The sequence below is a fragment of the Anabrus simplex genome, chromosome 6 (genome assembly GCF_040414725.1).
Source record: "Anabrus simplex isolate iqAnaSimp1 chromosome 6, ASM4041472v1, whole genome shotgun sequence".
NCBI classification, from domain to species: Eukaryota; Metazoa; Arthropoda; class Insecta; order Orthoptera; family Tettigoniidae; genus Anabrus; species Anabrus simplex.
In genome coordinates, this window is record NC_090270.1 from 327,331,848 (window position 1) to 327,347,733 (window position 15,886).

General features: G+C 42.1%; 1 protein-coding gene across 1 annotated transcript in view; it reads left to right on the forward strand.

Moving 5' to 3' along the window:
• The first annotated feature begins 403 nt into the window (after positions 1–403).
• Positions 404–15,886, forward strand: part of LOC136876009 (alkaline phosphatase, tissue-nonspecific isozyme-like) — a 317,503-nt gene continuing 302,020 nt past the window's right edge. Inside the window, exon 1 of the mRNA XM_067149621.2 lies at positions 404–480. Coding sequence (XP_067005722.2) covers positions 450–480 — 31 coding nt within the window. The 5' untranslated portion in view covers positions 404–449. The remainder of the gene's footprint in view (positions 481–15,886) is intronic.

Sequence of the window (15,886 nt, forward strand, 5' to 3'; positions counted from 1 at the left end):
CTAAATGTGTCCTTTAGACTTACGTAAAAATTACTTTAGTTTAAGAGAAATTGAATAAATTTATCAGGTCATTTATATGCTTTTTCGTGAAACTTAATCAACAATTTTACACTTTGAAAAAATATCATATAAAAATTAGAATTTTTTCTTTTCATGTTAAAATTGCAAAAGTTCTCCCTTACCTACCCCAGTTACTTTTTTGGACATTGATATTGAGCGTGCATCGAGAGGAAAAAACTTTAATATCTGAAGAATGTGATGGGGCACCAAATACTCATGAGTATTCTTACCGTTCGTGACGAATCAAGTGGAAGGGCTTGCCTGGAGGATGGAAGTACGAGAGTACGTGTGTAATATGAAGTGATGCCGTGTTTGTGATCTTGGAAGAAGAAATGCGATATGTAGAAGATTGGTGTCGTTTTATCTTTAGCATTTTGCTGACTGCAGATATGGTCATCGGGGCAAACGTGGTGGTTCAAGGTAAGACTTAATTGTGACTTTAGTTATTTCTCTAAATTATATATAAGAGATGCCAGTCTAACTGTCCATCGTGTCAACGTATTCAATCGAACTATTACTTCCCCTGCTTATATATGTGCGTAAAGTATTTTAATGGTGTTTATTTTTCTGTAAAACTGCCAAGCCGGCGTGCTGACTCATCCGAAAGGACAGGAGTTCGATCTCCCGTCAGTGAGTCGAGAAATTTAGGAACTATATCCCCACGTCTGTAGATGTATGTACTCCTGGGATTCACTCATCATCCAGCAGGGTTACATACCAGTCTCATCCTGGGGGGCAATAAACGTTGTGACAATCACATAGCACCTCTCGGTCCATACTAAAATGCGTTGCTTTACAAACAAAAACCAAACCCCATGGCACTACAGCCCTTGAAGGGCCTTGGCCTACCAAGCGACCGCTGTTCAGCCCGAAGGCCTGCAGATTACCAGGTGTCGGCGTTGCTTTACCCTTTGTGCTATTATACAGATATCTTCATTGTTCGGGAGAAACAACCAAAACACACGATGTTTCAGTGGAAGTAACTAATGTTTCGCATGTTAACAGCGTGCCAATTTTACAGTGAAAATTAATACCTCAAATTAAACAACATAACATTTAAGTAATTATTTGTAAAAGAACGAAATCTGAAAGAAATTAAAAATGAGTTCTACCAAAATAGCGAAGGTGTCTTACAATTTATAAATACAAGTTTACATACTACATTCAATGACAAGCTGAAGAGCACACCTTGGGTTTAACATAATATGGACTTACCTTCTTGTTATTGTTAAGTGATCAGTGTCCGACTCATTGGATGAATGGTCAGCTTTGAGGCCTACGGTTCAGAGGGTCCCGGGTTCGATTCCCGGCCGGGTCATGGATCTTAATCGTGTTTGATTAATTCTTCTGTCTCGGAGACTGTGTGTTTCTGTTTGTTCCAACACATTCCTCTTCATATTCAGACAACACACTACACTGCCAACCACTACCGAAACACGCAATAGTGATAACATCCTTTCATATAAATTTGGAGTCAGAAAGGGCATCCAGTCGTAAAACGGCCAAATCCACATGTGCGACACAGTTCGCACCTGCGACCCCACACGTGTGGGAAAAGAAGGAGGAGAAGATGAAAAAATTTGTTGAGTGGTCAGTCAATATACATGTTTGATGCAGCTCTCCATGCCACCCTATCCTCTACTAACATTTTTATTTATACGTAACTACCACATCCTACATCTGCTCTAATCTGCTCCCCATATTCATACCTTGGTTTACCCCTACCGTTCTTAACGCCTACACTTACCACAAAAGCCAACTGAATAAGTCCTGGGTGTCTGAAGGTGTGTCCTACCATTCTATTTCTTCTTCTCGTCAAATTTAACCAAATCGATCCCCTATCACCAAAGTCGAGCCAGTACCTCTTGATTCTTGATACGATCTACCCATCTTACCCTCAGCATTCTTATGTAACACCACATTTCAAAGCTTCCATTATCTTTCCTTCTGAGCTAGTTAAAGTCCATGTTTCACTTTCATATAATCCCACGCTTCGTAAGGAAGTCTTCAAAAACGTCTTTCCAATTCCTATATCAATGTTCGATTCTTAGGAAAGACATTCCTCGCTTGTGCTAGTCCGCATTTTATGTCCTACTTAATTCTACCATCTTTATTTTACTACCCAAGGAACAATATTAATCTACTTCCTTTAAGACTTCCTTACCTAATCTAATATTTTCTGCAACACCTGACATCGTTCGACTGCACTCCATTATTGTTGTTTTGGTCTTATATATTTTAATCTTGTACTCCTTCCCCAAGACCCTGTTACTACCATTCAGCCATTTCACCACATATTCTGCAGACTGAGATAAAGCAATATCATCGGCAAATCTCAGAGTTTTGATTTCCTCTCCTTGGATTGTGATCCGCTTTCCAAGTTCCTCTTTCATTTTCTTTACCGCCCGTTCTATTTTATCTTATCTCATTCTTCTTTCTTCCTTCTTTTAATCTGTTCACCGTCCAGGGTTGGTTTTCCCCTCGGGCTCAGTAAGGTGTCCTACCACTGGAGCCTGATACTTTACCTCACCCAGGTGGTCTCACCTATTATGCTGAACAGGGGCCTGGTGGGTGAATGGGATGATTGGAAGGGATAGGCAAGGAAGAGAGGGAAGAAAGCGCCCGTGGCCTTAAGTTAGGTGCATCCCGACATTTGCCGGAGGAGAAGTGGAAAATAACGGAAAACAACTTCGAGGATGGCTGAGGAGGGAATCGAACCACCTCCACTCAGTTGACTCCCAAGGCTGAGTGGACCCCATTCCAGCCCTCGTGCTACTTTTTCAAATTTCGTGGCAGGGCCATGAATCGAATTCGGACCTTTGGGGGTGGCAGCTAATCACAGTAACTGAATTAGTTCATCGAATTTGGATAGTTTGAAATTCATTAATGTGTATGTCTGATTGTAAACGTCATAATATTTGTCAGTGCAAGAATTACGCACTGTGTAGAAGAAGGATATAACATATCGTTGATTTAACTTCCTTCCTTATAAAGTTCTACAGACAATCGACGAACAAAGATCTCATCACTAAGCGTTTTTAAAGATTAATCAAAATCTCACTTTCTAAATCTTACTTTTAGTTCTCTTTAGTGAGATTTACACATTTTAGAAGCTCATGGTCCTGGAGGTCTTCAGCCAAACACAGAAATGAATGGCAGGCAAATTTCTGAAGATAATAACAGCTGATCTTAGAGCCAACCACTCCAGTGCAATTAGTGGTGAGATAATGGACCGTAGAAACCATTTTCTCTTCTTCTAGAAGCTTTAATGATCATTACCTAGACGGCTTTGCTCTACTCTTAATGTACAGTCGCACAGATAGGAATGAGAGCATTGTATTGCTCTCGCGTTTAATATTATACCAGCCTTAAATTTAATTATTATCAAAATATAATTCACCCACCATTTAGATATAAAACTTGAGGAAACTTACAACAATCATCATAGCTATACAGTATATTTTTCAAGTTTCTTTACGTCGCACCGACACAGACAGGTCTTACGGCGACGATGAGTAAGGAAAGGGTTGGGAGTGGGAAGGAAGGGGCCATGGCCTTAATTTTGGTACATCCCCAGCGTTTGCCTGATGTGAAAATAGGAGACCATGGAAAACTATCTTCAGGGCTGCCGACTGTGGGGTTCGAACCCACTATCCGCCGAATACTGGGCACTGGCAACACTTAAGCTACTGCAGATATCGAGCTTGGTGCTATAGATTCTATATGACATATTTCATGGGCAGGCAAATACCATATAGCAGAAGGTTGGGCCATAAATCTTCTATAAATATTACAAGAAAGAACGGGATATCACTAGTATTTACAATATTGATTATTGTCTGTTTGTTGTTATTAACATTGCCAAGCTCGGTGGCTCAGACGGTTGAGGCGCTTGCCTCCTTACCCCAACTTGGCAGGTTCGATCCTGCATCAGTCCAGTAGTATTTGCAGGTGCTCAAATACGTCAGCCTCGTGTCGGTAGATTTACTGGCACGTAAAAGAAATCCTGCGGAATTAAATTCCGGCACCTCGGAATCTACCAAAACTGTGAAAGTGGTTAGTGGGGCGTAAAAACATTACCGTCATTTATTAATATTCCTAATGTAATTAATTGTTACATTGCATGTGAATTTGTTAATGTTCAAATAGGTAGAATATTTTTCCCCAGCTGCTGGAATTCCGTGTCTGTAGGCTGAGAGCATTATTTAATTAATTAATTAATTCATTCATTCATTCATAATCATAATAATAACGTTATTTGCATTACGTCCCACTAACTACTTCTTAAGGTCTTCTGAGACGCCGAGGTGCCGGAATTTAGTCCCACAGGAGTTCTTTTACGTGCCAGTAAAACTACCGACACGGGATGTCCTATTTGAGCACTTTCAAATACCGCCGGACTGAGCCAGGATCGAACCTGCCAAGTTGGGGTTAGAAGACCAGCGCCTTAACCGTCTGAGCCACTCAGCCCGGCCCATTCATTCATTCATTCATTCATTCATAACGTCTTTTGTAACTCAAGGATAACTCTGTACAGGATTGTGTCATAAATAAATAACGAACAAGTTGGCCATGTGGTTAACGGCGCGCAGCTGTGAGCCTTGCATCCGGGAGACAGTGGGTTCGAACCCCACTGTCAACAGTCATGAAGACGGCTTTCCGTTGTTTCCCATTTTCTACAAGGTAAATGCTGAGGCTCTACCTTAATTAAGGCCACGGCTGCTCCCTTCCCACTCCTAGCCCTTTCCTATCCCATCGCCTCCATAGGACCTATCTGTGTCGGTGCGACGTAAAGCAACTTGAATAAATAAATAAATAAATAAATAAATAAATAAATAAATAAATAAATACAGGTTCATTTTTCTCAGAACAGTGAACTTGCGAGGAACTTATCCAATACGATGTGTTCTTTTTCCTTTATTTTTGAATAACTGCACAGTATATTTCAGAGTTCGATTCCTTGGATGAATCGCCTTCAGTTCAGAGGGTCCCGGGTTCGATTCTCGGCCGATTTTAATCCCGTCCGACTAGTTTTTCTGGCTCGGGGACTTACACTGTCATCTTCGTACTCAGACACACACCACACTACCAACCACCAAATAAACACACAATAATGATTATATCCCTTCACTTAGGCTTTGTGTCAGGATGGGCATCCGGTCGTAAAACAGGACCAAATACACATGTGCTAGACAATTTGCATCCGCGACCCGAAGATGTGGAAAAAGCGGAGGAAGAAGAAGAAGAAATAGAAGAAGAAAACTGTACGTTTCAGGGTAAATCCTCTCTTTAGAAATACCAGGCAGAACAGTTCAAAAGGAAAATGGTAGGAAAATCATTTTATTATGACAGTGGACTTTATAACGTTCGAATAGTAACATTGTATTCGTCTAAACCAAACATTTAGATTTCAGAAATAAATAATCATCAACTGCATATAGGTTACAAATATGCTAACTTTCGACCGGGTCAGGAAAGGAATGAATGAAGCCCCCATCTAGTGACGAGGATTGGAATTGCACCGGATGCTGAAGGCTGTCGCACTCTTCTGGGGCAATGAATATTGACTGTCAGATAAAATGATATTGGAGATTGTTGCTTTAATTATTTAATTCTTTTAACAATTTGTTTTACGTCGCACAGACACAGATAGGCGACAATGGTATAGGAAACGAATAGGAATGGGAAGGAAGCGGCCATGACATTAATAAACTGAGGTACACCCCCTGAATTTTCCTGGTGTGAAAATAGGCAACCACGGAAAACTACCTACAGGGCTCCCGACAATGCCGTCCGAATCCAGTATCTTCCGTATGCAAACTCACAGCTTGCTGGAATGAAATACGACCGGGAAAACCGGAGTACCTGGAGAAAACCTGTCCTGCCTCCGCTTTGTTCAGCGCAAATCTCACGTGGAGTGATCGGGATTTAACGATCGAACCCAGCGGTGAGAGGCCGGCACGCTGCCGCCTGACCCACGGAGGCTCCTTCGAGAATGTATGAAATTAAATATTACCGGGCGAGATGGCCGTGCGGCTACGGGCGCGCAGCTGTGAGCTTGCATCTGGTAGATAGTGGCTTCGAATCCTGAAGATGGTTTTCCGTGCTTTCCCATTTTCACCCCAGGAAAATGCTGGGACTCTACCTTAATTAATGCCACGGCCGCTTCCTTCCCATTCCTAGGCCTTTCCTATTCCATCGTCGCCCTTAGACCTATCTGTGGCGGAGCGACGTAAAGCAAATGGCAATAAATAAATAAATAAATAAATAAATAAATAAATAAATAAATAAATAAATAAATAAATAAATAAATAAATATTTGCCGAATAATATTTTTGTGCGGTTGAGTGTACATGTAGCTCACGTCCGTTGGCGATGTACCATCTCACGATAAGGCAACGAACTGATTGGTATTGTTATTATTATTATCTATATATTAACAGAATTTACTAAAAACAGCTTTGGCCAATCCGTCCACCCATGCTACTGGACCAATTTCCTTCCTTTCTGTTTTATTCTCTCCGGAATTACCTGCCAATGAATCATGAGACATTAATAGATCTCTAAGTTTAGTCGACTTTGAGAAATTCTAACATCAAGGCACTAAATGAGCACTGGGATAATTGCAGGCGAAGGCTTACCCCACCCAGCAATACACTCTGCACTTAGCAGGTTGCTAAGCGACTAACTCTTTCATCAATACTTATAAATAAAACTCAAGGGGGTGTAATGTCACTTATTTCGCCAAATTTTGATATATTTATCTGTTTTAGGTCAACCCGAGATCATATCAGTAGTTTTTAGGTTTCGTGTCCGTCTGTTTGCCCGTTTGTTCCACCATCATGTGTAAACGGCTGAACAGATCTTAACCACACTTTATACTTAGAGTCTATTCATCCAGGAATAGGTTTTGATATCCATATCATTTATAAACCACTGAATAGACTGGGGATTTATAGGAAGATTGGAATAGGCGTTTTTGTTTTCTCGTACACTATTGATTATATGTCAACTAAACTTCATATTTGGAATTTACTCATCCAGGAGCCGGTTTCGATATGCATATATTTTAATAATCATCTAATAGACTGGGGTTTATACGAATACCAGAAGAGATATTCTCAATTTTCTTTTGCACTGTTGATTATATCTCGACCCAACTTCATATTAAGAGTTTACTCATTCAGGAGCAGGTATTCGTATGCATGTCGTTTAAAAATCACTGATTAGACTTGGCTTCTTGTAAAACCTGTGGACTAGTGAAACGCCCCTTCATTTTAAATAATTTTTCGTCGTTGCCGGGACAAAACCTCCTATGTGATAATATTTTGGGAGATATACTGACCCGCAGCACGTACATTATGAAAAGCGAGAATGCCTTGACAATCAGCACACAATATTGCACCTTAAATGACAGAACCATACCGGCCAAAGTTCCCAGCTAAAATATTTCACATAGGAGTTTTTGTCCCGGCAGCGACGTTTTGTTACTCTTCAAATGACAGAGAAACTTACTATTTTCTACGGGCTTTATGCTTTGCAGCCATTGACGGACACCCTCGCACAACTACAGGATCCATAACAGGAGAACATCAGAGGATGCGCAATATTTCTCTCGTCTTCATAATTAATCCCACCTAAAGTACACCGAGGAAACATAAGGTAGAACATTGCCCTTTGGTGCCTGTCTGTGTGTCTAACTGTTTGACCACATGGAGTTGCTACTTTTAGGAAGATTATTCTCAAATATTATTCGTTGACATTAGATCTATCAAAGATTGTATATTACAAGCGTTTAAGAGTATGTTATTTCCGTACCTCTATGCCACGTACGTATTTATCATACGAAGGATAATAACGCAGAATGTTACCAAGAACTGAATATTTAGTCGAAAGCCCCTGGGGTATGTCGTGCATGTCACTTCAAGGTGGATAACGGGAAAAATTAAAGAGCCATTTTACTCTTTACAGTGAGGCAGATATCGTCCCTGTTCTGCCAAAACGGCGAATGTAACAATGCTCTTCCTATGCATTATTTCCCTTAAGACTGGTTACGCCTTGAAGCCATATATTGATATGCAGTCCATCCGAAAAATTTTCGTTGAGTTCAGTTTCCTATGTACGTGTGTAAAGGAAAATGAACTTTACTGTACAATACTGAAGGAATGTATGTTTGCATGGCATTTACCCACTCCTAGAGTGTGATGTATTTAAGGTTCATTTTCCTTTACACACCTGCATAGGAAAATGAACTCAACGAAAATTGTTCTTATGGAATATGTGGCTGGAAGGCGTGACCAGTCTTAATGGAAATAATGGATAGAAGAGCATTGTCACATTCGCCGTTTTGGCAGAACAGGGACGATATTAAGGGAGGTATCATCAACGTCAGGGCGCCACGCAATTGGTCAGAGATACAATATGCAACCTGAGAAGCACAGAGAACTTCGCACAACTTCGGAGCAGGAGCTATACCGAACAATGAATTCGGAAATCATCCCCATTCTCTCTCGAATTTGCTCTTTTTCGCCATATTTTCGTTACTGCCCCGCGCTGTCGTAGGAAAATATCATTTCCACATGTCGCATTAGACGTGTGAATACCGGGCGAGTTGGCCGTGCGCGTAGAGGCGCGCGGCTGTGAGCTTGCATGCGGGAGATAGTAGGTTCGAATCCCACTATCAGCAGCCGTGAAAATGGTTTTCCGTGGTTTCCCATTTTCACACAAGGCAAATGCCTTAATTAAGGCCACGGCCGCTTCCTTCCAACTCCTAGGCTTTTCCTATCCCATCGTCGCCATAAGACCTACCTGTGTCGGTGCGACGTAAAGCCCCTAGCAATAAAAGACGTGTGAATAAAGGCAAGTTACTTCGCATAAATCTCTGGAGGAAACATGTAATCCACAGCAAATTCCCGTGCAATGAACTGGTACAAATGATAGTTCTCATGTATCATGTGACTTTCATCCTTAATAATGTCATTGCATGCAGCTATGTTTGATTACTACCTGTCAAGCCGGAGAGAACACACTTCCTCTAATCACGGAAGAATACTATTCTCTGCTAGATAATCGTTGATTCTCTAACAATTTTCAGATTCTAAATGTACTCAACAGATGGCAGAACGTTCCTAGTAACTTACGTCTACGTGCAAACAGAAGGGAAGGTGTAAGACCAACTACAGTATTTCAGACCGTAATGCAGAATTCAACATGGCGATTGTCTTGGCGTAGATTTGCGGTTTGTTTTGAAACCGAGTAAAACAATGGACGTATGTTGTACACAAAGTACTTGACGCTGATAATATTCATAATTTAAGTGAAGAAGAAGTATTATATTCAACATTAACCGCGTTAACCACGAAATCTTATTTATCGTCTAAACAATATCAAAATCACGAACACATATTCGAGCCACGTAAATAACACTACAACAAGCAAAACTGAAAATTAAAAAAAGTTTTCCAGCCTCTATCATAACAGCGTACACTATACTTAAAACAAAAAATCACTAAACACCATCTCCAGTACCATTATCAATTACTATTTAGTACAGTAGCGAACTTTAAATGTACACGTAACTATGTATTAAAAATAAGTTTACTTTCAATAATATCGCTTCAGTTTGAGGGAAAGGACGTAGAATTAAGCTGACACGTTATTTTGCAAAAAAAATCATTTGCTGTCGCGTTTCAATATTTCGCATTCCCCTGTCTTTACGCCCGGGAATTTGCTATCTTCACCGTATTAGGTGTGGAGGTATTTAGCAAGTTCCTTTGGAAAATAGCACTCGAAAGCATTTTTGTAATTGTGATAAAATTATTTTTTGTTTATTATTTTAATGTATAAATAAATACTTCCCAGACAATCTGGGCTACGACAAGGACAAAGTTCCACGTGAAACAAAACATTAAACACACAACAATAACTCTAAAGCTACAAAATAGTTCGTAAACACCGAGCTTGTGGCTGCGAAGTTTGGCTCACGTAGCTGTCCTCCTGCATTCTGGAGATAGTGGGTTCGAGCTCCACTGCCGGCAGCTCTTAAGGTGGTTTTCAATAGTCTCCTATTTTCACACCAGGTAAATGCTGGGGTTGTACCTTAATTAAGGTCATGGTCGTTTACTTTCCACTCCTAGCGGTTTCCTACACCATCGTCGCCGTAACACCTATCTGTGTCGGTGCGACGTTAAGCAAAATGTACAAAAATAAATTGTAAGCAGATAAAACAAACCCCAAAAATAAACGTTCGAAATAGTACCCGGGCAGCGCATGGCGCAATTGTATATCGAGATACGTGACCTGATCCATTTATAACGAATGCTGCGGAGCAGCTCGAATCCTCTAGTTATTATTATTATTATTATTATTATTATTATTATTATTATTATTATTATTATTATTATTATTATTATTATTATTATTATTATTATTATTATTATTATTATTATTATTATTCCTGGGTTACCCGTGGAGCAGAAAGAGGTTAAAGAAGGTGTTGGGGTTAATGGATCTATGTACAATTTCAAGAATTGACTTAGAATTTTAACAAAGGTTATATTTCTTTTAGGACTTGAAACTTAACAATTTTTCATAACAAGGAAATATGATAATGTAGAAGCAAGACAAGTAAAATCCAAAATTTAGTGGTTTTTGGAGGTTCTGGGCTTCAAGCCCCTCGTCTTACAATTCCTGAGCTCCCAGCTCAAATTTACAACTCAAAAATGAGAACAAATTTATTCAAGGGCAGAAATCCCCTAATTCAAAGAGCACTTGCTCCTAAATTACAATATCTAGCCTTCCTGAGGCACTATTAACAATTAACAAAAGCTGAAAAATCTAACAGGCCCTCAATTTCTCAAGCCTACTCAAGGCAACATTGCATGAAAATCTGATAATCTCTGGCCTTACAAGGCACTATTTACAAAGAGAATTCTTATTACACAGAGGTATCTAGTACCCAACCTACAGGGCCTTAGTGAAAAAGAACAGATTAAATAAACGGCCCGAGTACAATTTGAATGTAGGCGAAGACTGGGCTCCAAAAATGTAAAACCTATAGGGCGCTTGGCCGATGAAACAGGGGCAATTCCCAAACTACTGAGGTAGCACGCATGGAAATCACTTTAATACACTGACTGACAGAGCAAATGCAACACCAAGAAGGAGTGGTTCGAAAGGGATGAAAGTTGGGGAAAAAACAGAGACGGCACGGACGAATAATTGATGTTTATTTCAAACCGATATGCAGGTTACACAATGCGCACGTCATCGACCCAGTAGGATGTAGGACCACCGCGAGCGGCGATGCACGCAGAAACACGTCGAGGTACAGAGTCAATTAGAGTGCGGATGGTGTCCTGAGGGATGGTTCTCCATTCTCTGTCAACCATTTGCCACAGTTGGTCGTCCGTACGAGGCTGGGGCAGAGTTTGCAAACGGCGTCCAATGAGATCCCACACGTGTTCGATTGGTGAGAGATCCGGAGAGTACGCTGGCCACGGAAGCATCTGTACACCTCGTAGAGCCTGTTGGGAGATGCGAGCAGTGTGTGGGCGGGCATTATCCTGCTGAAACAGAGCATTGGGAAGCCCCTGAAGGTACGGGAGTGCCACCGGCCGCAGCACATGCTGCACGTAGCGGTGGGCATTTAACGTGCCTTGAATACGCACTAGAGGTGACGTGGAATCATACGCAATAGCGCCCCAAACCATGATGCCGCGTTGTCTAGCGGTAGGGCGCTCCACAGTTACTGCCGGATTTGACCTTTCTCCACGCCGACGCCAAACTCGTCTGCGGTGACTATCACTGACAGAACAGAAGCGTGACTCATCGGAGAACACGACGTTCCGCCATTCCCTCATCCAAGTCGCTCTATCCCGGCACCATGCCAGGCGTGCACGTCTATGCTGTGGAGTCAATGGTAGTCTTCTGAGCGGACGCCGGGAGTGCAGGCCTCCTTCAACCAATCGACGGGAAATTGTTCTGGTCGATATTGGAACAGCCAGGGTGTCTTGCATATGCTGAAGAATGGCGGTTGACGTGGCGTGCGGGGCTGCCACCGCTTGGCGGCGGATGCGCCGATCCTCGCGTGCTGACGTCACTCGGGCTGCGCCTGGACCCCTCGCACGTGCCGCATGTCCCTGCGCCAACCATCTTCGCCACAGGCGCTGCACCGTGGACACATCCCTATGGGTATCGGCTGCGATTTGACGAAGCGACCAACCTGCCCTTCTCAGCCCGATCACCATACCCCTCGTAAAGTCGTCTGTCTGCTGGAAATGCCTCCGTTGACGGCGGCCTGGCATTCTTAGCTATACACGTGTCCTGTGGCACACGGCAACACGTTCTACAATGACTGTCGGCTGAGAAATCACGGTACGAAGTGGGCCATTCGCCAACGCCGTGTCCCATTTATCGTTCGCTACGTGCGCAGCACAGCGGCGCATTTCACATCATGAGCATACCTCAGTGACGTCAGTCTACCCTGCAATTGGCATAAAGTTCTGACCACTCCTTCTTGGTGTTGCATTTGCTCTGTCAGTCAGTGTACATTGCAGAAACGAAAGGTTACAAAAACGTGGCACCTCAAACCAAGATGAAGGGGAGTTCGAGAGGGTACTTCACTCTCTATCCCCGATTAACAGTTAACTTTTTATGATATTTTACATTAGTCGAAAGAAGATTTACACTTTAGAAAAGTTGGTTACATAATTAAAGATTCGGACCTTTCCCTCGGGTTAAACTGCGAAGGTAGCAAGAAAGAATAACGCTATTACCTTGTAGATGTTCTAGCTGTCGACGAACCAAGAAACGTGAAAAGCCGCAGTTTATAAACCTTCAGGGAAAGTTCGAGATCATTCACGATGAATCAGGACACACCCTCTCAATTTTATTGGTTGATTGAAAAGTAACACTCAAAATCGAAGAAGAAGCCTGTGAAAGGTTGAAAATTAATTACAGAAATTAGTGATTGGTTAGATTCAAAACTGGCGGAGAGGTAGAGGAAATATTGCCAAAACAAAAATAAACGAACATCAATCAAAAAAAAAAAACTTAGGAATACAAAACTTATTTAAATTATAAGTTCTTTCACCTTGCACCAGGGTGCATGACCATAGTTTTTAGTAGTGTCATCTGTGGAAGAATGTCCAAACTTCTTGATGTATAGCAAACAAAACAAGGAGTAATTCACTCAGTTTAGGAAACTGCACAATAACAAAATTACATCATATTTCTGTGGTGACATCTCCCGAGTAAAGTTCTAAGTTGGTGTAGTTTCAGTTTCACTGTTTTACCAATAGAGGAGTTCATTTAGGCCCTAAATTTGAATGCGCGGCGTTGGGGTGTACTTCCCGGTACAATTATTATTATTATTATTATTATTATTATTATTATTATTATTATTATTATTATTATTACTTTATTTACATGGCGTGAATCAGTCAATCAGTCACCACTGATCTGCATTAAGGGCAGTCGCCCAGAAGGTAGATTGCCTATCTGTTGTTTTCCGTGTCTTTTCTTTAATAATTACAAAGAATTGGGAAATTAATTGAACATCTCCGTTGGTAACTTATTCCAATCCCTAACTTCTCTTTCTATAAACGAATATTTGCCCCAATTTTTCCTCTTTAATTCCAAATATATCTTCAAAATTTGATCTTTAATACTTTTGAAAACACTACTCAAACTTATTCGTCTACTGATGTCATTCCAAGCCATCTCTCCATCGCTCGGAACATACCACTTCGTCGAGCAGCAGTAGTATAATACAGGGATTCGGCGGCCTCCTCCTCCTCCGGCTCTCGGGAGAGGCCTCCTCCTCCACCTCAGCCAGTGGCCTCCCAGTGGCCACCTCCACCTCCACCTCAGCCAGTGGCCTCCCAGTGGCCTCCTCCACCTCAGCCAGAGGCCTCTTCCAGTGCTGCCAACTTAACCTAACTAGCGCGAGATAAACAAAGCCACGTGCTTTTTGACAGACAACAACGCACCGCTAACCTCAGTACTGCCATCTTGACGGGCCTAAACCTCAGTAGTACCAACTTAACCTCACAAGCGCGAGGTAAACAAAGCCACGTGCTTTTTGACAGCCACGTGCTTTTTGACAGATTTGTAAACAAAGCCACGTGCTTTTTGACAGCTGTCATCGACAACAACGCATCGCAAACCTCAGTACTACCATCTTGACGGGCCTAAACCCCAGTAGTGCCAACTTAACCTAACTAGCATGAGGTAAACAAAGCCACGTGTTTTTTGACAGCCACGTGCTTTTTGACAGATTTGTAAACAAAGCCACGTGCTTTTTGACAGACAACAACGCATCGCTAACCTCAGTACTGCCATCTTGACGGGAATAAACCTCGGTGGTACCAACTTAACCTAACTAGCTCGAGATAAACAAAGCCACGTGCTTTTTGACAGCCACGTGCTTTTTGACAGCTGTCATCCGCCATCTTTAAACTACAGAGCGCTGTGCTGCCCTCTTTCGTCACCTGTCATCGGCAGTGCTGCCATCTTGGCGGGCCTAAACCTTAGTGCTACCAACTTAACCTCACTAGCTCGAGATAAACAAATCCACGTGCTTTTTGACAGCCACGTGCTTTTTTGACAGCTGTCATCCGCCATCTTTAATCCATAGAGCACAGTGCTGCCCTCTTTAGCTACTTACCTTTGAAATGTGGTGGCGGATAATTTGAAAAATGCTTTTTGACAGCAGCCATCTTGCATCGCAAACCTCAGTGCTGCCCTCTTTAGCTAGATACCTGTGGTAGCAGACAATTCCACGTGACAGCAGCCATCTTTAATCAAGAGAGCACCGTGCTGCCCTCTATGTGGTGGCGGCAAATTGAAAAATTCCACGTGCTCTTGTTTGGAAACAAACTCACGTGCTTTTTTGACAGCTACCATCCACCATCTTTAATCAACAGAGCACAGTGCTGTACTCTTTAGCTAGATACCTTTGAAATGTGGTGGCGGCAATTTGAAAAATTCTATGTGCTCTTGTTGGGAAACAAAGCCACGTGCTTTTTTGACAGCTGTCATCCGCTATCTTTAATCAATAGAGCACCGTGCTGCTATCATGCGGGCAATTTCGTCACCTATCACCCGCCATCTTTAATCTACAGAACACCGTGCTGCCCTCTTTATGGCTACTACCTTAAGCATGTAGTAGCGGGCAATTTGAAAAGTTCTGTTAGCTATCATCCGCCATCTTTAATCAAGAGAGCACCGTGCTGCCATCTTTAGCTAGATACCTTTGAAATGTGGTGGCGGCAAATTGGAAAATTCCACATGCTCTTGTTTGGAAACAAACTCACGTGCTTTTTGACAGCTACCATCCGCCATCTTTAATCAACAGAGCATAGTGCTGCCCTCTTTAGTTTGAAATGTGGTGGCGGCAAATTCCACATGGTCTTGTTTGGTAAACATAGCCACGTGCAGCTATCATCCGCCATCTTTAATCCAGAGAGCACCGTGCTGCCCTCTTTATCGCAGTAGATGTAAATTCGTCACCTGTCATACGCAGTGCTGCTATCTTTAGCTAGATACCTTTGAAATGTGGTGGTGGATAATTTAAAAAGAAAAATTCTACAGCAGTCCTCTCTCGACGCTAATTGCATAAGATGGCGGCTATACATGACTCCTTAAGGGTGCTTACGCAAGACGGCTGCTATACAAAGGTTCTTATGAGACGCCCTTGGGATGCTTGCGCAAGATGGTGGTTATACAAGGCTCCTTATGAGACACCCTAGTGATGCTTGCGCAAGATGGCGGTTGCTCTTATGAGGCGGCTTAAGGGTCCTTGCACAAGATGGCTAGAGACGCC